This window comes from Bubalus kerabau, chromosome 5, assembly GCF_029407905.1.
Source record: "Bubalus kerabau isolate K-KA32 ecotype Philippines breed swamp buffalo chromosome 5, PCC_UOA_SB_1v2, whole genome shotgun sequence".
Taxonomy (NCBI): Eukaryota; Metazoa; Chordata; class Mammalia; order Artiodactyla; family Bovidae; genus Bubalus; species Bubalus kerabau.
In genome coordinates, this window is record NC_073628.1 from 57,653,821 (window position 1) to 57,681,372 (window position 27,552).

At 50.7% G+C, this 27,552-nt stretch overlaps 1 protein-coding gene and 1 long non-coding RNA gene across 7 annotated transcripts; one reads left to right on the forward strand and one right to left on the reverse strand.

Moving 5' to 3' along the window:
• Positions 1-637: 637 nt before the first annotated feature.
• On the reverse strand, positions 638-27,343 carry RAB7B (RAB7B, member RAS oncogene family). Of its 6 annotated transcripts, none has more exons than XM_055581761.1 (6): positions 27,070-27,332; positions 18,341-18,409; positions 17,716-17,842; positions 16,773-16,988; positions 9,058-9,183; positions 638-2,614 (listed from the first exon to the last, which is right to left on the reverse strand). In XM_055581761.1, the coding sequence occupies exons 2-6, from the start codon at positions 18,391-18,393 to the stop codon at positions 2,534-2,536; spliced, it is 603 nt and encodes a 200-aa protein (XP_055437736.1). In that variant the 5' UTR covers positions 18,394-18,409; positions 27,070-27,332; the 3' UTR covers positions 638-2,533. The 6 variants fall into 6 exon arrangements, with proteins under 6 accessions (XP_055437736.1, XP_055437735.1, XP_055437734.1 ...); XM_055581760.1 differs by lacking the exon at positions 638-2,614 and adding an exon at positions 5,602-6,612 and having other exon boundaries at positions 27,070-27,343; XM_055581759.1 differs by lacking the exon at positions 638-2,614 and adding an exon at positions 5,602-6,615 and having other exon boundaries at positions 27,070-27,343.
• LOC129652789 (uncharacterized) lies at positions 4,710-7,532 on the forward strand. Its single transcript, XR_008714739.1, has 3 exons — positions 4,710-4,844; positions 7,125-7,205; positions 7,415-7,532. It is a non-coding gene; the product is annotated as an uncharacterized LOC129652789 (long non-coding RNA).
• Positions 27,344-27,552: the final 209 nt, after the last annotated feature.

Genomic DNA, 27,552 nt, shown 5'->3' on the forward strand with positions numbered 1-27,552 from the left:
CCCCACACCTTGCCTCTCTCTGCCAATACCTGCCCCTGCGGGGTGGGAACTGAGGGCCAGCCTGACTCAAGCGTGGGGCTGGGGGTGAGGAGCGGCCCACAGTGTTTCAGCTCAGTTCCATCTTGAGGCTGGTCACTAGCATGTCCCTTAGTCATGACAGGAGCGAGGCTGTGAGCCGCGGACCCCACTCTCTACCTGCACGTGAACATTCGGTCCTGGCCCCTGACTCCAGACAAGACTCGGAATGTGTGGTTTGGGCCTGGGGTTGGATCTCCACGTGACTTTTGCAAAGACAGAACCTCTTATCTCCAAGCAGCTCAGGTGGGCCTGGCAAGGGTCTGTCATTCTGGAGAGCCCTGAGAAAATATGCTTACTCAGTCATGACTTCCTAGGCAGGTGGTACCTGGGCTCAGAAGGACCCCATGCTTGTTTCAATAGCTCAGCATGACCATCTTGGAACTTGTCATGATTTTTGGACAAGGGACGAGGCATTTTCATTTTGCAGTGGGCACTGACCATTATGGTCCTATTTTACTTTTTGATGTCTTTGTCTTCCCTTTTAGTATCTTTTGAATTTTGAACTATGCAGACATTAAAAAAAAAAAAAAAGACTTTAAAAGCCAAATACCACAAAGGATTAAAATTAAGAAAGACATTTATTATCTGTTGTGCACTTTTAGAATGGTCCCTACACCCATTGAAGTGCACGAGCTGTGCACACATTCCACGCACCACGCATCCAGCCCACAGTCCCACTGCCCCCCAGGAGAGCCCGCATGACACGCAGAGTGCCGCCCCCACGAAGGACGCAGAAACAGAGCTGTGCGCTGGGCCGCCTGTTCCTGTGGGGAGAAGGGGTTCCCCAAACTCTTACTGACCCCTCACCTCCCCTTTCCTCTACCTCTGGGCGAATCTTCAGTGTTAGGTGATGCTTGGAAGTCCTGTGCTAACATTCAGGGAAGGGTACTTCTGTGTAGACAGGAGACTTCTGTGGTGGGCATGGATGTGGCCACGGAAACTCTGGGGGGCAGTCGGTCATCTCGCCAACTCCCTTCAGGTTGGGCTCTGTAAATGCTGCTCGTCACCAGCAGAAAAAAGATTATGGCTGTAGCATCTGCAGGAACAGACTCCCCGGCTTTCCAGTATTTATCACCGATGGTGATTTCTTGCCTGAATCACTGATGCAGCAGTTTTTGCCCATCTCTCAGTAGGATTAAGAAATTGGGATGTTTCTGCCTCACGAATCCCGAAGGACTGAAAATGCCCGGAGCCAAAGAACGAGCTCTGAGCATCTCAGCAGAGGAAAACTGCGGCCCTCCCAGCGTCCATGGAGCCGCCTTTTCCGGCTCTGCTGGGAGGCGCACTGCTGCCCTCTGGTGGCCAGCTGGCAAGAAGTCTTCCGGGGCTGGGGTTGGGGGTGGGAGGGCGGTGTCCACCTTGTCTCTGGAATAGCAGCTTTGAGTTCTCAGGTTAATGAGTGTATTTTCACTGTCCCTGGAATAAAACAAGCTTGTCCTTGACCTGGAGCCTTGGCCCTTGCTTCTACTTGTCCTCAGAACGCTCTTCGTCCAGTTCAGATGGCAGCCGTTTTCTCATTCTCCAGCCTTTGGGCCAATGTCGCTTCCCCAGGGAAGACCTCCTGGGCTACTTTGTCTGAAACATCTGAAACAGCACCTAACCCCACCCTCCGTCCTTCTCTCTCCCATTACCTTGCTTGGTTCAAGCGCTTACCTGCTAATTGAAAACATCTGGTTAAATTCTGGGTTTACTGCCTCCCTCCTTCTCCAGAACGTCAGACCAGGAGAGCAGGTCTTTGTTACACGCGTCCCTGGACCTCAAGGCATCATACATAGTAGATACCCAAAAGGACTTGTTGAGGGAATGGCCAATGTGTCTCCACAGGAGTGCCTGGGATTGAAGCCGAGCTTCTGGTCCTTAAGAGCCACAGGATGTGGGCAGGGCACGTGCTACCCTCGTGTGACAGACGAACCAGCTGAGGCCGCAGCCTGCCAAGGAGACACTCGCGGTCCCGCGGGGTCTTCCTGTGCTCCCTCAGTCCTGTGCTCCGGGGGCACAGACAGACAGTCTGTCCCAGGCCTGAACAGCTGCTGCCAGGGGTTGAGGGGGACCTCCTCCCCAGCCCTGGTTGCAGGGACCCTGGTCCACAGCTGTGCGGAGGCTCTAAGGGGGTGGGGTGCGGTGGGCGCGCTGAGGAAGGCCGGTCCATCGCCTCCACACACAGCGGCCTGGATGCAGGGATGCACCTTCCAGAGCAGGAGGTGTCCGGGGAGGGCGCAGGGCAGGAAAGCCGGGGCCAGCGAGGGGGCCGTGACTCCTCTGGGACTCGGCTGGGACGTCCCGGGTTCCGCCCTGACTGTCTGCGCTCAGCCTGAGGCGGGGCTGGTCTGGAGCCCGCACGGAGGCGAGGGCCGCGGCTGGCCTCGGAGCCTGGCTGCCGTCTGAGCGCCGGCGGCCGGCGGGCCAGCTCGGCGCACGCTCCGTCCTTGGGCGCGCAGAGCCGGGGTCCGGAGGGTCAGCAGCATCTGCTCTTGGGCTGGTCTTCCGGTGAGAGCTTGATGGAGTCTGTGAGGTAACTCTCTAAGATGCTTCGATACTGCGGAAGGAAAAGAGGCGTCAGCGTTCGCCTCCCAGCGGGCCGAGCTCCCCCTGCTCTCTATTTCTCAATGGCTGCTGGTGGTCGGGCTTTCTGTTCGCTGGCCTTGTGCAGCTGGGAGGCTCAGGGGAGGTCTTCCCCGCCCGCTCCTGCCTCACCTCCTTCTCCAGCTACTTCCCTGGAGCCCAGAGCAGGCCGGCGGCTGCATGAGCGGCCCAGGTCTCCTGACCTCCAGCCGGGTCCCCTCACTCACCATTCTCCAGAGAGGACAACCCGGGGGACGTCTGACCTCAGGTGACAGAGGTGACAGACCGCTGCTTGTGTCTGCAGAAGACGTCCCTGCGGACGTCCCCACACATCAGCTTTCTGTGTCCAGCTCCCAACCTCCCCTCCATCCTCTGTCCCTCCCACGTCCAGGGAGCCCTCCCAAAAACAGACTCAGTGTTTCTACTGGGCCTTTTTGCTTCTCTGCCCACCCTCCAAAAGTCTCCTGTCCCAGCAAGGTCCAGAGAAAGCCTGCGGTCAGCCTGACAAGCCTCTGCCCACCCGGCTGGCCACCCCTTCGCCATGAGCCGCCCTTCTTGGCACAGGGGTGAGGCAGGCAGGCCGTCCTTCCGCAGGAGATGGGCCTCTTCTTAGACGGATCCTGTCTCTTTCTCTGCTCACGCTCCCCCGTCTCTGAGCTCCCAGCCTTCACACTCCTCCCATGGCAGGTGTTGTGTGTGTGATGGTGAGTGGATCACTCACCACCCACACCAGTGGATATACTGGTGTGGACCTGAGCTGGGAACCAGCCCCCTCCATGCGGCTGTCTGTCTCAAGTGCCCCTCCGAGGGGACGATTTCCAGAATGATGTCTGTTCCTTTACTTCCTCTGTGGGTCCCAGCTGGGGAATGTCAACCAAATCCTTAGTACCCATGACTCTGGATCCCAGGAGGCTGCTTTGCCCTCATGATGGTGGCCCCCAAGATGCACAAGAAGGTCCTCTGATGCCCCGCTGCTCACTGCCACCCTCAGGCTGAGCAGTAGTTCAGCCTGACAGCCCAGAACTCAGGGCACTGGGCCTGGGACCCAGCCCTTCTTCATGTGTTTGCTTCTTGCAGAGCCCCCATCTCTCAGCTCTACCAGCCAGCAGAGCACAGCTACCCTTAGTCAGCCTGGATGATGGGCCTGGAGTAGCCCTCAGCAAATTCTCTGGGGAAATTAGAATTTTCTTTGTCATATATGCATGCGTGCATGCTAAGTCCCTTCAGTTGTGTCCGCCTCTTGCGACCCTGTGGACTGTAGCCCTCTAGGCTCCTCTGTCCATGGGATTCTCTGGGCAAGAATACTGGAGTGGGTTGCCATGCCCTCCTCCAGAGAATCTTCCCCACCCGGGGATGGAACCCACGTCTCTTACATCTCATGCACTGGCAGGTGGGTTCTTTAGCACTAGCGCCACCTGGGAAGCCTTGTCTCATATAAAGAGCAAGTATTAGTTTTGGGGAGTGGGGGCCAGTGTCTCCCAATGAAAGCCTGTCCCTCCAGGGATGTCTCCACGCCAGCCCCATATCCCCCTCTGCTGGGGAGGATCCTAGCCCACTGCTTGTAGACCCAGCCCAGCACACCCCAGATTCCCCCAGCTCCTCACCCCGAGAGAGCAGACTCCTACCCAGAGGTGCCCAAGCAGAGAAAATGGCTAGAGAAGCTCCTTCTCCCAGCACCGCCGAGGCCTGGTGTGCGGGCTGGGCTCTGCATGGCTCGGGACACCGCTGAGTCCTGCAGTCAGCCCCTTCTGCAGGGCATGCGCACTCCACTGAGCCGACTGTGGTTAAAAGCCTGACTCTTCTGAGCCTCTCAGGGAGGGCAAGGAGGAGCCGAGCATTACTGTTTAGGCTGACCGATTCACTGCTTCCAGAAAGACAGGCTTTTGAAAGGAGCCTCTTATTTTGGTACTCTGTCAGTCCCCCTCTCACTGGGAACAACAAAGATACCTTGGCTGGAGTCAGAACATTTCTTGTTGGGCCAGGAGGCTGGGCCTGCTGTTTCACCACCCTGAGAGTGCCCCAGCCTCACATCCAGGCTGGTTGAGACCATGAGCAGAGCCTGGGCCTCAGCCTCAGTGCCGGACTGTGGGAGGAGAGTCTGAGCTGCCTGAGCAGCTGCGCACTTTCTGAGCTGCTCTGCACTTTGCGGAACAAACAGAATGCTGCTTCGGAGGATGTGAGAAGCCTACTCATCCGTTACACAGGTAAAGACTGAGGTCTTCAGGCCGGCTCTCTTCACCCAGTAATAGTCACATCCTACATCAGCCCTGAGCTCTTTCCATTTATGACATCATTTCACTCGAAAAGGGCATCGTCTCAATCCTCGGGTTTCCTACAGAGCTTCCAAGTCACCGGCAGGCCATAATTAGGCTCCCGGTGAAATTCGGACCGCAGTCCTCTTGGCAAGTGTGTGCATGCCGAGTAACATAACACCTGGAATCCTAAGACATCATTTCGGTGAGGATGTGGCTGTGAGTCTGTCTCTCTGAGCCTGGTCACCTCATGACCCTGCCTTTACATCCTGCACCCCAAGGACCTTATAAAAGTCCTGTAATTTCACTAGGCTTAGCTGTTAGTCAGCCTGCCTTCTCCCAGACATGGTAATTATGTCTTTCTCTAATTAACCCAAAAGGAACTGGGCCTCCACACTGCGGCCCACGCCAGGCCTGACCAGCCCATCAGGGGTGGTATTGCCAACTTGGTAAGAGCAAAATCCTGTCAGCCCAAATCCCCCAAAGCAGGTGGGTTTCCCTTCTTTGATTATGAGGGCATTCTTTTTTTTAAATTAAAGAATTAATTTTAATTGGAGGCTAATTACTTTACAATATTGTAGTGGTTTTTGCCATACATTGACATGAATCAGCCATGGGTGTACGTGTGTCCCCCATCCGGAACCCCTCTCCCACTTCCCTCCCCATCCCATCCCTCAGGGTCATCCCAGTGCACCAGCCCTGAGCACCCTGTCTCATGCATTGAACCTGGACTGGCGATCTGTTTCACATATGGTAATATACATGTTTCAATGCTATTCTGTGAGGGCATTCTTAACCATGAATAGCTAAACACCTGATCCTTCAAAGTGGCCAGATGGGGACAGTAATGTAACTACCTACCTTCTCTCCTTTCAGAATGCAAACTGAGCACCTCTTCTTGTATTCTACCTGTAAATTGCTCCTTCCATCCAGAGCTCACTGCAGAACTCAGACATTCTCAAATGCCCAAAAGCTCAAATGCCGTGTGCCCCAGTGGACCACATTGTTCCTCCTCTTGTGAGGCTTCTGCTTTCCCTCCTCTCTTTTCTATCTTGGTCGACAGCATCACTAATCAATCATTCCTCCATTTGGCAAGCTAGAAACCTCGCCATCAACCTCAGCAGCTCCTGATTCCTTCTCTCCTCTATTTGATCATCGTCAACCGTCAACAGTGCTCCCTCCAAAGTCTCTTTAATCCGCCGCATCCTTGCCATCCCCGTCCTCTCATGCCTGTACCTTCAGAACCACCCATCAAGCTCATCTTCCCTGCAGCATGAAACTTCCCTGCACTTTCATTTAAAAATAGCTACCTTTTAGGGACTTCTCTGGTGGTCTAGTGATTAAGAATGCAGGTTTGATCTCAGAGTCACATGCCTCGGGGCAGCGAAACCCACATGCTATAACTACTGAGTCCAGGTGCCCCAGCGAAGACCCAGTGCAGCCAAAATAAATGAATAGAAACAGCTACCTTTTATTTATAGCCTTCTCTGTACCGCCATATTATTTTATCTAGCCCTGGCAACATCCCCACGAGGAAGATACCATTACTTGTACTGTAAAGGGAGGGAAGCGATGGCTTAAGGAGGCACGTGACTTGTCAAGGACACAGTGAGTAAGAGGTAGAGGCAGGATTTAAAGCCAGATCCGCTGACTTCAGAGCCCAGCTCTTCCCACCCCAGGCTGGGGTCCCTCCGTCATCCTCCTCTCCAAGGATTCTGGGCTGCTGTGAATGAGCACATGAGAAGGAGAGACAGGTTCTTGGAGGAAATGTCCTTGAAAACTCTTCTTTGACCTTAAAATATAGTTTTGCAAACTCCAGCTTCACCTTAAAAGCCCACATGTGTTTTTACATTCTGTGTCCTAGTATGCATGTTTGCTTTAGTGCAAAATGTTTCTCCTCCAAATCTCTCCATAACAGAGACATTGCAGGGGGACACACCCTGCTGGCTTCCAGGCCCCAGGAGGGCTCCTGTGTGGCCCAGGGGTCTGGCAGCGGGTCTAGAGACGATGGGCCTATCGTATGCAGCCTGAGGTCTGGTCGGGGCTCAGCAGGCCTCCATGGTCTGCTGCTGTTGACCTTGAGAGCCTCGCTGCTCACCTCGGCCCAGCACCCCCGGCTCCCTCCAGGCCCCATTTCCCCCTCGTACAGATGGAGCCCGTGGTGGCCCCTCACATGAGCCCCATGGACTCACACCTGGGCCTCTGCCACGCCCTTCTCTCTGCCCTCTGCAGCTGCTGCTCACACCCTCCCTGGCCTAGCCGTCCACCTGCAAGCTGTCACCTCAACATCCAGCCGACAGGCGCCTTCTCTGGGTAAGCATCCTACCGGCCTTGCCACCAGCACCTCTCAGTCACATTGATGCCTTGGTCATCCCCCACCCCATGGCACTTTCCTCACCCCCTGACCATCCATTGTGGACGCCTTAATCCTCTACCTGACCACGGGCCATGAGGTCTACATCTCCAGCCCTAGCCTGACATCTCAATAATTTTTATGGGATGCAATTATTCCCATTTTACAGATGAGGAAACTGAGGCTCAGAGAAGTCATACGTCTTGCCCAGGAGTCCACCTGAAAGCATAAGGCCAGGATCCAACCAAGCTCAGTCTGACCGTGGATGTCACACCTGTGACCTCTAGACTTCTCGTCGTAAATTTCCTCCATCATCACGAGGGACTGACACGGGGTTGCCAATCCGTTCTTTTGACAAGTAAGGCCATTGGGAAGAAAGCAAAAACAAGAACAAGACAAGCTACCATCTGCTAACACCGCTGCATCATGACAGTGACAGCAGGAAGGGCATGGCTTCAGGAACGAAGGACATGCCTTCTCCAGAAAGGACAGACGCTAACCACACAGACACGGGCTGCTAGAGCTGATGGAGCTTCCCCGAGAGTAAGCATTCGGTGATCACAGCACCGTGTTTGCGGTGGATCGTTGATCACGCGTCACCCTACAAGGTCAAACAGCTTCCCGCGTCTTCCAGAGAGTGGCCTGAGCAGGCATGTCTGTATTACCGACTGGGTGACGGAGCTGCACTTGACCAAATGCTGGAGATAGCCTCTGCTTCCCATAAAGGAGACGGTGAGCGCGGGTGGCCTGGAGGGGATGTATTAAGAATAGCCCACGAGGACAAACCCTAAGGTTAAGGCAATGGGCTATGAAGATGGCGAGCTTGAACCCTTTCCTTGGGCAGCTTCTGGGGGTGGCTGCTGTCCCTCCCCATGGTGGGCAGTGCCAGGCAGTGGGCTCCTCCGCAGAGGGCAACCCTCCAATCGCCTGTCCTCATGTGTGCTTTTCCTTAAAGATTAAAAATTAAAAATCACTGCCGTGATGCCCTTCTCCCTGCTTCTAAGAAGCTCACCTTGGCTGGATGTGGCAGAACAGTGAAACGGGCTGAGCCCCTCCCAATGCCAGTCTCTCATGGACCCTCTTCACAGTTTCCAGACTCCACACAGAATGGCAGTGAAACCCTGCTAATGCTGCTGGGCAGCCTGCCCTGAGCTTCCTGTCCTCTCTCCTGTCTCTCTTCTGCAGTGCGGGCTGTGAGCCCCTCCTCTGGGTCCCCCTCACCCGTCCTTGCCCCCCGTGCAAAGCCTGTGTTGCAGCCGCTCCTGTGTGGGCCTGTCTTCTTACGAGAGAGAGGGACCCTGGGGCACTGCGAGGGGCCCGGCGCAAATGACGCACTCAAGACCTGCTTGTTGCAAGACCACACCACGGGGTCTACATCTATCCATTGTTTTGATTGGAGGATGTCAGCAAATTCTCCAGGCTTGATTATTCCTCCTGGACCAATACTTAACGCCACGGGGCTGCTCTCCCATCAGTGAGGACTGAACTAGCTCATTGCTTCTCAGACTCTTACTGAATTCAAATCTGCGGGGGTGAGGTACAGGACTGTATTTTATGGAAACTCCACAAATGATAGTCAGTCAGATTGAGGGACCACCAATGATGAACTCCCCATAAAGCTAAGGAAGCTTAATGCCTCTGGAATTCTGTGGTTCCAGAATTAGAGTACTGTTGAGCTCATTCAGCAACTAATTAACCAAGATAATGAGCACTCCTGTCCCAGCCGCATCCCTCCCTGTGCCCACCGTGTACTTTTCTAAATGCTTCTGAGCCCGCCCATCCTAGGGGGCAGCCCTGGAGTGTGCCACTCACCCTTGACAGAGCCCGACTGGCCAGCATCTCGAAGGCTTGTACCACGTTGATGTCATTCTTGGCACTGACTTCAAAATAGGGAATGTCCTTCTCTTTACACCAGCCTTGGGCTACCTCTTGTGGAACCTGCACGAGGGGAAGAAATGACCACCATTCCTGTATCATCATCGCCATCGTCCCTGCAGTCATCACGTCCGCACCACGATCACCACCACTATCCAAGCCCCACCGTCCCCACCGCCATGCCCATATACTGAGAACCTTCCATGTGGCTGTAAGCTTACCTGTGCTATTTTTTTTTAACACAAGCCAATGAGGTGGCTATTGTTAGCTCCATTTCACACATGAGGAAGACTGAAAACTGGCATGTGTAGGACAGAGCAGGATTTGAACACAGACTTGGAAGAACTAAAGCCCTCCTCACTACAGCATCTTCCCAGCCTGGACTGGGAGTGGCTTCTTGCCACCACCTCCTTCCTCAGTGCCTGCAAAGGCAGGTGGATGCAACAGACACCAGCCAGGGCCTGGGGGGAGGACCCCATTCTCCTGAGCTGGCTCTTTAGGCCCGTGCTGCTGGGCAGAAACCCAGGTCCCTGCTAACCTTTCTTTCCCAGGGGAAAGTCCTGGGAGCAGCTGATAAGCTTCTACTCTGGGCCACATGCTGGATTAGACGTCTGATCATACTAACTCATTTAATCCTCTAACAACCTTCTGAAGTGGGTCTTTTTAGCTGCACTTTATAGGTAAGAGGGCTTCCCTGATAGCTCAGTTGGTAAAGAATCCGCCTGCAATGCAGGAGACTCCAGTTCAATCTCTGGGTCGGAAAGATTCTTGGGCTTCCCTTGTGGCTCAGCTGGTAAAGAATCTGCCTGCAATGTGAGAGACCTGGGTTCGATCGCTGGGTTGGGAAGATCCCCTGGAGAAGGGAAAGGCCTTATCCTCCAACATCCTTGCCTGGAGAATTCCACGGACTGTATAGTCCATGGGGTTGCAAAGAGTCGGACACGCCTGAGCTTCTTTCACTCACTTATAAGTAAGACCCCTGAGGCTCAGAGTTTCAGCAGCTTGCCTCGGATCACACAGCTGAGAAAGGCAGAGCTCGGAGGCGGCCCCAGCCCCGCGCTCTCACGCCACCTGCACTGCCCTCTGCCGGGCCCTGCGCAGGAACTGTGCTTCTGTTGTCTCCCACTGGACCCTAGCTTTCTTGAGCTCAGAAAGAAACAAAGAAAGTGAAAGTGAAGTCGCTCAGTCATGTCCAGCTCTTTGCAACCCAATGGACTGTAGCCTGCCAGGCTCCTCTGTCCAAGGCATTCTCCAGGCAAGAATACTGGAGTGGGTTGCCATTTCCTCCTCCAGGGGATCTTCCTGACCCAGGGATTGAACGCAGATCTCCTGCATTGCAGGCAGATTCTTTACTGTCTGAGCCGTGAGCTCCGAGTCAGGACTTTGTAGCTCTTGGCCTGGCCCCACAAGCCTCTCTCCACAGGCTGAATGAATACACCTCTACCCAAATGCAAATGCCAATCACAGTTTGAGGATGTTGGCTTGGAGAAGGCTCTGGCAGCTCTGTGGGTTACCTCCAAAGACCATTGGCTCCCCTGAGTTTAATCAGTTATTTGGGGGAATAGGGAATGACCATATGTTGATATTTGCTGTGCCTTTATAACCATTATTTCACTTTGTTTAAGGGAGCCAAGGTTTTTGTCATAACAAAGAATGACTCAGCTCCTTTTCCTGAACACAGGGCAGCCAGGGGGAGATCTGAGACTATCCTTTGTCTCCTGCAGGTTCTGGAAAGTCTGTCTTCCTGGGGTTAAAGGAGCTCCACTGTTGCCTGTCTCTTTGGTCCTTGCTGTTCTGGCCGCAGGTCCAGGCACTGGGGTCAGCTGAGCGGCCTGCCCTCTGGGGCGTCTGGACGGCATCCCCACATCCCCTTCCTTCCCCAGCCTCCTGGGAGCTGCTGCGCTGGAGCAGAGCAGGGAGCAGCCCCAGCACTGGTCTTGGCCTCTGGTCCTAAGGTCCGCCCACCTCTTGGTGCGAGTGGCTCCCCAGCTGGCCAGGATGGTCGCCCCCCCTCCCCTGGAGCATAAGCATCTCTGACCAGGTGAACAACCAAGACGCCTCACAGTTCGGGCAAAATCCTGAGCTATGTGGATGAAGCGTCAAGGATGGCCAGGTTGCTGATTATCGTTGTCCTCACCAGTAACACACACATAATCGACCCTTAGAAATTAACATGTTGCCATATGTTGATGGCATCTTAGGAGTGCAAGGGGCTTTGTATCTTTTATAGTCCTTAAAAAGACTTTAGGTCAAGGACTGGACTTCCTCTTCTTGTTGTTCCCTCCTTTTTTATATCCTACCCCCTCCCCCTCCCCGCCCCTCCCCACCAAGTGACGAGCATCTTTCTGGGCACACTGTTGGTCCTTAGGGGTTGCAGTAAACATGGAAGTGAACTGAAATGAGCTCAAGTGCCTCTGCTTCTCCAGGAGGCAGGGAACTTCTTCGTATCTCATGGCGTGAGAAGCAGAAGCCCAGACTGGTGCCCAAGTTCACCCAGAGACAGAGCTAGGAAGATAAGCCCACATGTACAGTGATACACAGGCACAGCCCCTTCTCTGCCGCGGACAATGACCGACCCTGCCCGCTGCCTGGCGTGACAGACGTTTATCTCATTTCTCCCCGCTCCTTCTCTGTCCGGTTTTTACGGAGTGGTTAAATACATACTCCAGAATATCAGTTGAGATTGTATTGTGAATTAACATTCTTTTTATAATCCCCTCACGTCTTCCAGTCAACCTCAAAGTCGCCACGGGAAAAAACGACCCACATGGCACTTTTCACTTTTCCTTTCCAGTTCTAGCACCAGCTTCATGATTTTCAAAATCTTGTTGTCTTTTATTTATAAAATAACAGTTATATATCACTTAGGCTCTGACTGTAGACATAAACTCAGGTTGTGGTACATGGAAATGTGGGAAGGGTAAAAACTTTGGAAGTGTTACTCTGTTGATTTTTGTTTTGGCTGATGTGTGTGTGTGCTAAGTTGCTTCAGTCATGTCTGACTCTTTGCTGCCCTATGGGCTGTAGCCCACCAGGCTCCTCTGGCCTTAACAATATACGGGCTTCCCAGGTGGTGCTAGTGGTAAAGAACCCAACTGCCAAAACAGGAAACATGAGAGATGTGGGTTTGATCCCTGGGTCTGAAGATCCTGAAGAGGGCATGGTAACCCACTCTAGTATTCTTGCCTGCAGAATCCCATGAACAGAGGAGCCCGGTGGGCTACAGTCCATAGGGTCACAAAGAGTAGAACATAACTGAGGTGACTTAGCATGCGCACATACTATTAACATTTTATTTTTCATCAGCAGTCAAATGTTTGACAAAATTAGTCCGTCTTGCAGACATTTATCTATGATGCTTTTCCATCTCATATGCATCTAAAATGATCCATTGTGTGTCTTGAGATAGGTCAGATACATCTTAAACCAATAAAAAATAACAAAGAGTATCTTCAGAAAACATAATCCCAATGTTATGGATCAGCAGTAAATCAGAAACTGCCTACCTGAGAGCAAAGAATTTACGTCCTAGTGAATAAATTCCTCATAGCATAGATGCTAGCAGAGCTGTTTTTTTTAACAATTTTTTTTCCCCTTTACCTCTGTAAAACAGGTAGAGACTTTAAGAAAAACCTAAGTCAGCAATTTCTTTATAATTATCCTGGTGAGATATTGATTGATTGATTGAGGTAAAATATGCATAAATATAAAATATAAACATACATATAATATATAAATATAAAATGTAAATTTTATATAAGTATATTTTATATAATTATATATTTAATGTAATTTTATATATTATATATTCATATGTATATATAAATATAAAATGTATATTTATACATAAATCTAAAATGTATCATTTGGACTATACTGAGGCATCCAGTTCAGTGGCATCAGTACATTCACGTCTTTGTACAACCATCATCAATGCTCATTTCCCCAGCTCAGTCAGTAAAGAATCTGCCTGCAGTGCAGGAGACCCAGGTTCAATCCCTGGGTGGGGAAGATCCCCTGGAGAAAGGAATTTCAACTCACTCCAGTATTCTCACCTGGAGAATCCCATGGACAGAGGATTGGCAGGATACAGTCCATGGGGTCGCGAAGAGCTGGACACGACTGAGCGACTAACACTTCATCATGCCACATCTAGCATATGTGTTTTAAATACTCATTTTCTTTTTGTTAAGTAGGAAGAACTTCCCTATATTTCCAGCCCCCACACTGGAGATATTAAGAAGGTGGGTAACAATCTCTTTCATGTATTAAGATTACCATGTGCTTTATAGGCATCATTGCCTATGACCCTCAAATAACCTCATGAAATCTGAGTCTGGTGTCCATTTCATAAAGAAGCTGAAACTGCCCAAAGACACACATGAATCTGAGCTCAGAGAAGGTGGTCCTTCGGGGTCCTTATCCACTCAGCCCTGTGTGAGTGAGGACTATCTGCAGCCCGCGCTCCAAGCCCGGGCTTCACCTCTCAGGCTTGGCAGCATCCTCTGCCCGGTCTGTGCCCTTGGAGGACAACCACCTCCCAGCCTCACTCTGGATCAAAGTCCCTCTGTGTGCCCCACTCCCAGCCCCTCCTCTGCACTTCCCTGTGCTCGTTTCATGCCTGTGAGCACTTCCTCATCTCTCTTCCTCTGGCTTGCCCCCCTCCAAATCCTGTCGCCTTCTCCAGTGGGGGGGCTCTTTCCACACCCTGTTCAGCACAGATCCCAGAGATGGAGTTGGGCTTGCCTTGGGCTTCACTGCTTCTTTCAAACTTTTATTCTTCCTCTCTCTGCAGAAAAAAAGCTCATGCCCCCGCGGCTGGGATTGGATGCCTCTACCCCTCTGAGTCATCACTTACACCTCCCATCGGGTACCCTCATTCCTTGGATGCTTGTGATCTGGTGAAGCTTCCTTTCCACGCAGCCCCGAGCCTCGCACTTCCTTCCCCTCCCACCATCTCCACCTCCTCCCCATTCCGCCTGCCCCTCCAGGCCCAGCCCAGGGCCTCCATGAACCTTTACACGTGGTGTCTTTTTCCCTTCCTCCTTTTGCCTGCTCTTCAACCTCTGACAGCCCCCTGGTTCTTCAGCCTCTCCTGGTCTCTCCTCTTCCCTCCATGGGTCTCGGCGCCCTCCTTATTTGACTGGTACTGTTTCGTGCGCTCCAGCAGATATGTCACGCTGTCTCTTGGTGGGTGACTCCTTTGGGTCCTCTGTTCTTCAGCTGCTCTTGTCTGGAAAAACCTTCCCTCAGGTCCCTGGCCTTCACCCCCTGCACTGCTGTTGAAGAAAACCACAACCTGGACTCCACTCAGCTGGTCTCCTGGTCTCCTCCCGTAGCGGAGCCCTTGCTGCACCATCAGTCCCGGGCTTCGTCCTTGGCCAGCTCCTTCACCTGTTTCTCTCCAGAGTGCCTGGCGCAGCCTCACCATGATTCTCAAGACTCCTTCTTGCCTCCCTTCCTCCTCCCTCTCAACAGAAGATGCTGCCTCTTATCTCACTGAGGGAAAGTCAGACTCTCAGTCTTGAACACCCCTGACCTCCCATCCCACGACCTACAGAAGCAAGATGCTAAAATGGAAGTTGTGGCAGAGACACTACCATCTGATAGATGCTGGATATCAAGTTGGTTGGGAGAGAGCCCACCCATGGGACCGTGCACATTTCCAAAGGTTGATGAGCAAGAATCTGCTGAATGACTCCAAGCCCTCCGGCATGGATAGAAAAAGATTGAAAAGGAGGGTTTAGAAAAGATATTTTTTGCAGAGAACTGTGTTGGGGGAACACTCACACAAAAGGAAGACCGTATAAAGCTTCAACTCTGACCAAAAGAGGGCTTCAGGGAGGCCACGTGACAGTTGGTGGCTACAGTGGACAGGTGTCTAACTGCACCCGTGGGGTTTAAGGCGAAAGGCATCAGGGCAGAGAGAGGACGGTGCCCTGAGAATGAATTACCCTGGGCTATCAGTGCGGCCAGCACGCACCGGTGCGCCCTGGGAAGGGGAGCTCGCCAGCCTGTGGCTGTTATAAACCCCGTCAGGAGAGCATCTGCCGGAGAAGCTGAACTGGGATGGAGGATGGCTCTTAAACTCCTAAATTAGGAGCTGAGGAGACAGAGGAAGAATATGCAAGACCTTTGCCATGGGAGGTACATTTAAATGTTCCACTGGAGGCTTCTTAGGACCCAAAGGAGTCACCCACCAAGAGACAGCATGACATATCTGCTGGAGCGCACGAGACAGTACCAGTCAAATAAGGATTTCCCTGCCCTTCTGACCACTTCTCCTCTTTCCGCTTCACTCCTAACAGAGCCTGAAACCAGAACCATCCTGAGAAGGGGAGCACATGTGGATGCGTAAAGCTGGCAATGGGACCTGCCTCCTAGGCCACCGTGTTCTCACCTGCTGCTGGCCCCAGTGCGGAAATTCGAGACTGCTTGGCTGTGAATGAACTTAGGACTTAGACTCTTATTTGAGATTGAGGATTTGTAATTAGAGAATTGACATTAAATTTGCAACCTGTAGTAACCAGAGAATCGATGACTTCTGTATTTCTATTTCCAGCACAGGCTTCTCCTTTGAAGTTTCATTCTTATGTGTTCTAAAGCCTACTGGTCATCCCCAATCAGTTGTTTTACAAGCTCCTCAAACTCAGCGTGTCAAATCCAAACTCATCTTTCTCTCTAAACAGGAGGCTCTTCCTTATGGAGACAATGGCTTAGCTGGAAGCACCCTCAATCACCATCCACCCTTCATCCTTCCAAATGATGCCTCGGTTCTCCTATCACTTTTTACTTGAACCCCTTTGAAAATGTGGTTCAAATATGATGACTCAGTTCCCCATTTATTGTCTCTATTTGAAACACTATGACAGCTTGTTCAAACACTCTTTGTGGTGTCTTTTGGGTTTTGTTTGGCACAAGAACATCTTTTATAAATAAACTTACTTTTACTCTTTTCTTATTAGTAGGCAATGATGAACAGAGCTTGACTCAATGCCCGCAATAAGTAAATACCTACATAGATGTGGTCACTGCAGTCATGGGGCAAGCAGATCATTTGTTAAGCGGTTAGCCAGATGATGCAGAATATGCTTAAGCTAATAAAAATACAGATTACTACTTTCTCAGAATATTTGAAGATTCAAGGATGCATAACTACAGACTCCATATCTGACCTTGGGTAGAACTAATATTCTACCAAAAAAAGAAATACTATTCTACAGATTAATTCAAATCCCACCTGCCTACTTCTTAGGCCTTCATTCTTCCATTCCCGGTCTCTAGACAGAATTGCCTTTGGTTCTCAGCTCATATCATGATGCTATTTCTTACCTTTGCTGATGCTATTTCTTATGTTTGCTCATGTTGTTTCTTCAGCCTGGAACCCACTTCCTCTAGGAAGCCCTTTGTATACGCTGGATTTGAGTAGATGGTTGCCTTTTCCCTGTGGTCCCCAAGGTGTTCTCTATGATTGCTCACGATTTACCATATTGCATCATAATTACCTTTAAAATGCATTCATTACTAGACTCTGAAACTCTTAAGGGAAGGACTATGCCTGCTTCAGCTCTGTATGTGTGGGACTTAGCTCAGCGCCTGGCATGTAACTGGTCCTCACACGTTTGGCAAATGGATGAATGAGCCGATGGTACCTGCCGGTCTTCCAGATCGATCTTGTTCCCCAGCACCACCATGGGGTAGGACTGCTCCATTGGAATCGTTTTGGCCAGAACATCACCCCGCCAGGTTTCCAGGGCTTCAAAGGACTCCAGGTCAGTGACATCAAAAGCCAGGACACAGCCATCAGAGCCTTTGTAGAATGTAGACACCATGGAGCGGAATCGCTCCTGGCCGCCTGTGTCCCAGATCTGGAAGGGAAAGAGCAGTGGCCCCGTGGGGCTGTGATGAGTGGCTGAAGGGACGTTCAACCAGGCCACCTCATGTCAAAGCTTCCTTTCTGGGTAAAGACGCATGCGGTCCTCTCATGCACAGACATGACTCTGTCATTCATGTACACTACAGAGTCTCTGCACTAATATTTAGCTTCCCTGATGGCTCAGACAGTAAAGAATCTACCTGTAATGCAGGAGACCCAGGTTTGATCCCTGGGTCTGGAAGATCCCCTGGAGAAGGGAATGGCTACCCACTCTAGTATTCCAGCCTGGAGAATCCAATGGACAGGAGCCTGGTGGGCTCCTGTCCATGGGGTTGCAAAGAGTCAGACAAGACTGAGCAACTAACACTTTTAAGAGTACTGTCACATCTGAGCCCTCATTTTCTCCCAGGTCAGATGTGAAAGTACTCCTGAATAACAGGCTTTGCAGACACTGTCTGTTGCTGCTGCTCAATCCTGCTGATGTAGTGTGACAGCAGCCATAAGGTCACCAGGTCACAAATGGGTAGGACTGTACTCCGTTAAAACTTCATTTTCAAAAGCAGATGGAAGACCAGATTTGGCCCGTGAGTTGAAGTTTGCTGACCTATGCTCTGGACGATTCTATTTCTGGGCGCACATTGCTGTGTGAGTGCCTGTCCGGGAACTGTGGGGTGACTTTCAGGCACGTATGTTGAGGAGGGGATGGGAGGGCTGCTCACCTGCAGCTTCAAAGTTGTGTCCTCCAGTATGATAATCTTGGAGAGGATGCTGGCGCCCAGCGTGGTCTGATAGTCTTCGTAAAATGTCTTATGCACATATCGGTGGAGGAGGGAGGTCTTTCCAACACTGAGAGGAAAAACCAGGACATGTGAACACACACCCCCACACCATTCTCAGCATCTTGTCCGTCTCACCACCGTTTCTCTCTGAGATTTTGAATTTCTAACATTTGCAGTTTGAGGAGCAAGGGACTAGGGAATGGACTCTAGAAATAGGGACCAAAGTGAGCAGAGAAGTTTGTAGAGAGCTGAGTACCTCCCAGCAAAATGGTCAGGTCTTTCCTGTGTTTGGCGAGATGGAGGAAGGCAGACATGCTAAATGGTTTGCCCAGGTCACACACCCAGTTACTGTGGCGTTGCCGCGGAGCTGGGGTCAGAAACCAGGTAGTCTGGCTCCCGGCCTGTTTCTCCCACCTTGGCTCCCTTCCTTGGGGTGGAACACCCTCCCTGGTGCCACTTGAATCAGAAAGGGACCCGTGGAAGTGGGCAGCACATCCTGGATGTCTCACTGTCCTTGGAAGGGGCTGCTTCCCAGACCCCAGACCCCGAGCTGAACTTGGCTTACCCCAGGGCTCCAATGATGATGAGCTTGAGGTCCACCTTCTTCCGAGGATTCATGGAGGGGCTTCAGAATCTGCAGGGAAACAGAAGTTGTCCTCAAGCTGGCCAGAGGCCCCTGTGGCCTTTGTCACTGGGGCTGGCCTCTCCTCTCCCCTTCCATGTGCAGATCACTACCAGGAGCTTGGGTGGGCTTGTTCTGCGAAGGAGGCAGATGACTGAGCAACCCTGACACACTCCCTGCCCTCACTTCTCCTGGGGGTCTCCCTGGGGCTGGAAGGATGGTGCCCCCACGGGACAGGCTCTCCTCTCACCCTTAGCTCTACCCTCCCTGCTCTTGGAGGCAGCAGCCTGGAGCACCAAGGCTGGACTGGACTGAACAGAGGCCTTGCAGACAGACAAGCGCAGAGCCAGGAAGGAGGGCAGTTCGGGAAGAGGAGATGGAGGCGGGACAAGGGGCCCATTGTTCGGATGCAGAGAGGCCTCTGGTGCAGCGGTGCCTTCCCCCAGCCCGAGGTGCTGCTGCCTTGGCAGAATCAAAGGGCTCTTCTCTCATGCAGCTGGTGGGGGTGTAACTGGTACATGTTTCTGGAAAGCTGCTTGGCAGCAAGTAAGGAGAGCCTTAAAAATGTCCCTACCCTCCACTTCTAGGAATTTGTTCTAAAAAAATTATCTGAAATGCGGGCAAAGGATCTTGTTCAAGAATGTGCTTCCCCAGTGTCATTTATAAACATCCAACAGTTAAGAAATGGTTAAAAAAAATTATGGCACAGAGTGAACTCTTAAGCAGTCATTACAATGGAGTTTGTGAGCGTGTTATAATAATGCGGGAAAATGCTTATGCCATGGGATCTAAATGAAAAACAAAAGACACTGAACTGTAGAAACCATACCCCCATCCCCATCCCCAGTACTGAAATGAATTCCTGTGGTGTGCTTAGTCACTCAGTCATGTCTGATTCTTTGGAACCCCATGGACCGTAGCCCACCAGGCTCCTCTGTCCATGGGAAGAATACTGGAGTGGGTTGCCATGCTATCCTCCAGGGGGTCTTCCTAACCCCGGGATCAAACCCATGTCACCCGCATTGCAGGCGGATTCTTTACCATCTGAGTCGTTAGGGAAGCCCAAGAATACTAGAGTGGGTAGCTTATCCCTTCTCCAAGGGATCTTCCCAACCCAGGAATCGAACCGGGGTCTCCTGCATTGCAGGCAGATTCTTTACCAGCTGAGCTACCAGGGAAGCCTGAAATGAATTCCTACCTGCATGGAAAAAGTTCTAGAAGGAAATATATAAAAAATGTAAGTGATTAATTCTGGGTGGTAGAAAACGACATGATTTTAATTTTGTTCTCTATTTTTAGTATGTTCCATTTTTTTTTTTTTTTTTTTTTTTTTTTACAGCAAACATGTCAAACGTGTATTGTTCCTGTAAGAGGAAAATGCTTATATGTATGTTTATATATATATATGAGTGCATGCTAAACCACTTCATTTGGGTCCAACTCTTTGTGCCTCTATGGACTGTAGCCCGCCAGCCTCTTCTGTCCGTGGGCTTCTCCAGGCAAGAAAACTGGAGTGGGTTGCCATATTCTCCTCGAGGGGATCTTTCAGATCCAGGGGTTAAACCTGCATCTCTTACATGTCCTGCACTGACAGATGGGCTCTTGACCACTAGTGCCACCTGGGAAGCCTCATGTTTATACACGCTGCTGCTGCTGCTGCTGCTAAGTCACTTCAGCCGTGTCTGACTCTGTGCGACCCCATAGACGGCAGCCAACCAGGCTCCCCCGTCCCTGAGATTCTCCAGGCAAGAACACTGGAGTGGGTTGCCATGAAAGTGAAAAGTGAAACATATATACATACAAATTATATATTTATGCATATATAATTATTATTTTTAAGAAGATAAAGCAAAACTGTTTCAGGGAATTGTGCTTAATTTGCTCTTTCATTCTACCCCTATGTACACACACATATATACTATTCCCAACTCCTGGGTCTTCCGACTTTGCCTGGTTGAGGTATCAACTTGAGTTTCCCCGGTACTGGGAAAAGCTCTCCCTTGGACGTCCTGAGGGTTTGGTTCTAGTTCTCACTTTGCTGCTGGGGCCAGTTACTTCCTGTCTTTGAGTCTTGGCTTTCTGACTACAGAATGAGCCATCTGGGACCCAGTGACCCAAGGCCCCTTCTAGTTGAAAAATGCTTTATCTATTAGAGTTGTAAGTCGCTGGGCCATGAGAGACTTGCCCTGGACACTGGGAGGAGCAAAAGACAAAGCAAATAAGTGATTACAGCAGAGAGAACGTGGAAACTGACCGAAGCCTGGAGAAAGTGCTGTGAGGGGTTGTGTGTGTGTGTGTGTGTTTGTGGTAGCCGGCAAACCTGGGCCCTGCAGAAATGACACATGAGGTTGGGGGAATATTTCAGAGGAGAGAATGAAATAATCAAGCTCGGGGGATAGGTGAGTGGAGGACGTGGATGGTTTGCCTCAGGAAGGGTGAGGTGAGAGTGCGGGGAGAGAAAAGCCTAAGAAGGAATCAAGGTTAAGGGTCATGACTATCAGGCCAAGAATCTTGTCAAATGCTTACTCATTTGTCATACGTTTCCCACACTTCAGACAGGCAGAGGAAGAGAAGTCAGGCTATTAAGCAGGGCTGGTATGTTGTAACGAGGTCACTGCCCACCAGGAAGCCAGCTGCAGGATAAGTGACTCAGAAGCTCCTAAGGGCACGTGTCTCTAAGCATCAGTCACCACTCAGGAAAGGGAGAGAGGGTGGGTTCCTACCTAAAGGCTTTGGTGTAACCTGCTAACTTTGCCCCAGAAGCCAGTACAGAGCCCTGGGGAGTCAGAAAACAGCGGGGTAGGGGAGTGGGAAGGGAGCCAGCCCTGGCTGAGCATCCACAGGGGCTGCTCCGTAGGACTTGGAGAATCCTGAGCTTCAAAATGAGTACAACGGGGCTCAGAGAAGCCAAGTCACTCATAACTCATCTCAGGCCACACGCGCAGTGTATGGATGAGCTCATGTGTGAGCTGGAGGCCAGAGAGGCTGCTCTGTGCGTGTTGCCCCCTGACCTCCTGAGTTCGAATCTGTAGAATCCGTGTGCACTGAATCTAGGGTATTTGACTCAGGTCTGGTAAACCCCAACCAAGTCCTGGTAGAGCTGTAGGGGACCGAGAGAAAGGCAGCCAAAATGGTAAGAGGCACAGCAGAAGCTGAGGGAATGGGCCGCTGGACAGGAGCTCTCGCGTGCAGACTGACCACAGGGGTCCGTGAGCGTCCTGAAGCAGAGGAGTGACACATGTCACCACACAGCCGTCAGCACTCACTCTAGGCTAAGGTTTACTTGCCTGGTATTGTGCAGAGCACTATGTGAATATGGAAATAATATGCATATCATCATGAGGTTAATAACACATTAGTACATTATTATAATGCATTTATGACACAAATTAAGGGCTCAAGAAATGTTAGCTATCTGATGGCTATTATTTATACCCAAAAAATAGCCTGGGGGATTGATGCTACTATTATCTCTGTTTTACCACTGAAGAAGCAGGTGTTTAGAGAAGCCAGGTATGTAGTTCACCTCTAGAAGCCGTCTGTGAGTGGCAGAGCCTACGTTAATAGTTGCTGGGATTTGAATCCAGGCCTAGCTCCAGAGAACACACTCTTAACTGCTAAGTCCTGTCTACTGCCTTCTGTGAATCTGCAGTGAGGATCACACACCCTCTTGGTGCCTCTGTCAGAGTCTTGGGGGCTGGATGGCTTGGGATTGACATGGTGCGGCAGAGCTGGGGTTGAGGGCAGGGGAGGTAGAAGGCGTATGTGGATAACAGAAGATCAATGTCCACTCTGTGTAAAGAACTCTACAGATGATAATCAAAGACAACACAGAACATAAAAGTGAGCCAAGAATAAGTAACCAGCAGAGATCTTACAAATGATGAGTAGTAAGTTTTGAGCGGTACTCACTTTTTAGGGATATGCAATGTTAAAAAATACTACTTTTTCCACCCACCAGAACAGCAAAAATTAAGAAGATTGATAATAGGCACTTCCCTGGTGGTCCAGTGGTTAAGAATCTGCCTTGCAATGCAGGGGATGTGGGTTCGACTCCTGGTCAGGGAACTAAGATCCCACACACCATGGAACCGCTAAGCCTGTATACCACAACTACTGAACCTGCACACCAAAACTGGAGAGTCCGATGCTGCAGGGAAGGATCCTGCATCACACAGCGAAGATCCTGCGTGCCTCAGCTAACGCCTGGCACAGCCAAATAGCTAACTAAGTAAATAATAAAAAAGATTGATAATAACATGGGGAGAGGGGAGCAGAGGGTAAGATGTATGGGAAGAGTAACATGGAAATTCACATTACCATAAGTAAAATAGATAGCCAATGGGAATTTTCTGTATGGCTCGGGAAACTCAAAAAGGGGCTCTGAACCAACCTAGAGAGGTGGGGTGGGGAGGGAGATGGGAGGGAGGTTCAAAGGGAGGGGATATATGTATATCTATGTCTGATTCATGTTGAGGTTTGACAGAAAACAACAAAATTCTGTAAAGCAATTATCCTTCAATTAAAAAATAAACAAATTAAAAAAAACTAACAGTAAAAAAAAAAAATTAGTGTTGACAAATGGGTGGGGAAAAACTCTCATTTATTGCTGAAAGACTATGAATTGGCAGCATCTTTTTGAAGGACAATATGACAAGTAACAACATTTAATAGGAACATACCCTAGATTCTAATTCTAGAAGTGTATCCAACAGAAATACAACAGAAATACACATATGCTCAAATACACATTTTTGTAAAGGTAATTGCTGAAGAACACTGTAAACTAAATGTCCATCAGTAAGAGACTGTGGCATAGATTATGGTCATTCATACTCTGGAATACTAGGCAGTTTTCAAAGAAGTCAATTAATGAAGTGGAAAAGGATGATGATTCAAGTAAAATAAAATCACTGAACATTTTGTATAGTATGATCCCAATTGTATAAAAACGAACAACAGCCCTACGTATGTGATCATATGTTTAATATTATATTTATGCTTGTCCTGCAATACACAAACACTTTATTAATTCACTCCTTAAAAAAAAAACAACAACTGCCTTGTCCTGCAGTACACAGAGGCTTGCCTCATAGCTCAGTCGGTAAAGAATCTGTGTGCAATGCAGGAGACCTAGGTTCAATCCCTGTGTTGGGAAGATCTCCTGGAGAAGAAAATGGCAACCCATTCCAGTATTCTTGTCTGGAGAAATTCTCCATAGAAATGCTGAATTATAATGGCTCCAGTGTTACCCTCAACCATGCTCTTAAGACATTTGAGGGGACTTCCCTCAGGGTCCAGTTTTGGGCTTCAGATGGTAAACCATCTGCCTACAGTGTGGGAGACCTGGGTTTGATCCCCGGGTCGGGAAGATCCCTTGAAGAAGGAAATGGCAACCCACTCCAGTATTCTTGCCTGGAAAATTCCATGGACAGAGAAGCCTGGTAGGCTACAGTCCATGGGGATGCAAAGAGTCGAACACAACTGAGCTATTTCACTCTCTTTCTTTCTTTGCAACACACAGAAAGCTATGAATAGATACATACTGAATGATTAACAGGAGGTTGGGAAAGATAGATTAAAGGCTAGGAGCTATTGTTTTATTTTATATACATCCTGTTAAAATTTGTTACACTAGTCTAAGTTATTGTAATCTAAAATATCCGATAAAGATAATATTCCTTTAAAAAGAGCAGGTGGATGGATGGATGGCAGCCCAAAGTCATCTGACAGGATAGTCACATTTGTGTCTGGGGCAGGAGGGAGGCCTCTGGGGACCATGGCATGATCATGAGTTTCAGAGTCAGGATTTTCATCCCACCTCGGTATGCTTGTGGCCTCGGGAGAGTTTCCTAATCTTGATGAGTCTGTTCCCTTGTGGGTAAAATGGACACCCTTCATGGCTGAGGCTGATTCTGCAGGGTAGCCCGTGTGTCACGTTCTTACAGCAAACTGAAAGGACCCAGTTAAACGGCTAAGCGTGGCGGGGGACACAGGCCGGATCCGCAGTGCCCGCTGCTTTCTGTGGTGCAGACTCCCACCATGGCTGATTTCAAGCGACCGGTGTGGATCCTGCTCCAGTACGCTGAAGAAGGACCCCGGAGTCCACCTGGTGCAACCTCCCACACCTCCCCATATTCATGGAGAGATGGAGCCAGATGTGTCCCCAAAGAGCTTCCTTCCACAAGAGGAGGATTTCCCCCAGAAGCCGCAGAAAGAAGGCCCAGCTCCTCTGCTCCACGCCAGCCCTCCTGAGATTCATAGGGTGGCAGTTTTACTTGAGTCTTTTCTTCTCCAGATTCTAGCTCACCTCAGCTTCTACTGGGCTCCCTCGCCTACCACCACCTGGTCCTTCCCCTAAAGTGCCCTCCAAGTGTGCTGCCAGGCAGCTCCACCCCCCGCCCCCCTGAACGGCAAGGATTTGCTGCGGGGGCTGTTTACAACAGCGTGTCGCCCCCTCCCCTGCTCCACCCCTCGCTGTGTGTGGTTGACTCTGTTCCTCACCGTGCCTTCTCACAAGACTTTCAGGATCAAGCAATTCCTGGCCAAGAAACAAAAGCAGAAGAAATACCCCATTCTCCCAATGGATTCACATGACAGCTGGTAATAAGATCAGGTACAACTCCAAGAAGAGACCTTGGAGAAGAACCCAGCTGGGTCTGTAAGGAATCCCACGTGAGAGGGTCCCATGTTGATCCAGTATAAAGGTCACTGCCATTTATTGTATACATAGGATAAATCACTGCTAATCTGGACAGCTGGGCACATTCTACTGGGGAAAAAATGTTTTTTCTCTTTGTTTCTGTGCTTATGCATTGGTAGGGTGGTTTAATAGTAAATGTGTGTCCTTCTACTTGAAAAATAAGACAGCCTGGTCCTTGGCCCCAGGATAACTAGCAGTAGGAGTGTGACCAGACTGCATCCGTGGTGACAGAAGGTGGCTTGTGGGTAGACACTGGCTGGGCTCACCAGGGAAGCGTGTGCTAAAGGCTCTTCCCATATTCTCTGGGTTCTACCCTTGGCTGGGCTTTGGCAGTGGCTGTCCTTTTAAGATTCCTCCCTCCCAACCCAGCTGACTCAGATGCTTTAAACCAGTGCATCCTCCTGGAGGCCAGACTGAGTCATCACCCTCCACTGTTAAATAACAGAGAAAAGCAGATTTGGAAAGCAGGGCCCCTGTTCAGCCAGCCCAGGCCCACAGAACAGAGTCTGCCGGGAACTATTCTCCTGCCTGGCAGGACTTAACCTTGCCCATCTGCTCAAGCTACAGCATAACTCATTGCCCGGAGAGTAAGAAAGACAGTGCTGGTACCTCCCCACGCACCCCACCCCCTCCACGCAAGTGTTTTCAAGCCAGTCTCCTAAGGACTCTTGGACCTGCTCTGCTTTCACCTGCCCACTTTCCTCCTCTCTCTGCCCTTCTGGCCCCAACCAGGACCCAGACACAAGCTTCTGCCTCCTTGGTGTTGGGTGAGGGGTCACTGCTGCGGACAGGGAGGAGGGATGAGAGGCAGTGAGCAGGGGCAGACGAGCATACGGCAGCCAACGAAGCCTGCCCCCTCCTCCCACCCCATGGCAGTGCCTCCCGTCTCTGCTCCCACACCTTGGCAAATCACAGAGGTATCCACCCTAACACATAAATGGGGTTTACAATCTTGGGAGCAAGTTTGTCTTTGAAAAGAGGCTATCAAGAGAGCACAAGTCTTCATTGCCTCTCAGGAAGGCTTGCAAGTCCACCTCACCCACCCCAAACCTAGCAGGTTTAGACCTGCTCCCTTGGAGAAGTGTACCGAAGTCTTGGTTTCAGGAGGCTCAGCACTCCCGTTCTTTAAGTTCTTTGGGGGTATTAGTCTTATCTCCCCAAGTAGACTGTCAGTGCCTAGAGGGCAGGACAATGCCTCATACCCTTCAATCCCTCTAAAGAGGCTGACCCATGCCAGGAATATTGAGTCTTCAATAAATAGTCATCTATCCATCCATCCATCAGGATATGTACTGCATGCCTACCACACATCAGTACTATGGAGGTCGAAGATATAGATCAATCACTATCTCCGAGGCACTTGTGTGATGGGGAATGGATCAGCCACTCCAAAGCAATTATTTTTGTTAATATACAATGATGCCTGGCAATTATACGACACTTTGCAGTTAACAAAACGCCATCATAGCCCAGCGGGCTCCAGAGTTGGGAACAACTAGCTTGAGGTGAGCCGAGACTAAGCTCTGAGTCTATTCAACTCTGTTCGTTGACTCCCTGAGCCTGCAGAGCTACGCCGAGGAATATTCACGATTTAGAACAAGAGGGACGCTTTCCTACTCCAGGAATTTCCTGTTTCCCCATGAGACCCTTGGGTCGACCGGGTTCCATCGTGGAAGGTGCCCTGTTAGTGTGATGGGGTGCTGAAGGACCCAACCCCGCCGGCTCCCTCTCTGCCCTCCTCTGACTGTGTGGCCAGCCGCACCGCCCTGCCCCCTGCCTGCAGCCATGCAGAGCCCTGACCAGGCAGGCTCCCTGGGCTGGGCAAGCAGTCCTTTCTGCCTTGGCTTGCTGCCACCCCTGGGAGCTGCTCAGGTGTGGAAGGGTCTCTGGGCTGGATCTACGCTCCACAGCTGCCAGATTTGAAGCCTCCCTTTCCTCCACTCCTCCCCACACCCACAAACCCAAATACCTCTGGGGTTGCTGGAACAGACAAAAACCAGGAAAAGCTTCCACAGTCTTCAGCCTCCAATGGCAGGTGGGGGGTTCTCTCTGAGTCTGGAGGGCTCCCCTTAGAACAGCAGTCTCAGCTAGATCAAAGGAAAAAGGCTTTGGGAGCAAACTTGTTGAGGCCAAGTCTCTTCCTTCTGAGTTTTCCTCCTCTCTCTTTATGCACAAACTTGGGAAAGTTGCAAAAGAGGCTGGGCCGGTGTGACCTCAGCTGTGTGGGTGGAGTGGGTGGGGAGGATGGAAAGCTGGGCTTCCTAGCAGACTGGATCTGGGGCCCGCTGAGAACTGAGTTTACAGAGACTCTGGGCCCTGGGGCAGGGCAGGGCGGGCGGGGCGGATAGCAGGGATGAGGCAGGAGAGGCGTGAGGGTCTGAGTCTGTGGCTCAGAGGGTCTGTTACCATAAAAAACCTCTGGCTGTTTTTAGGAACTTCTGCAAATGCTGCT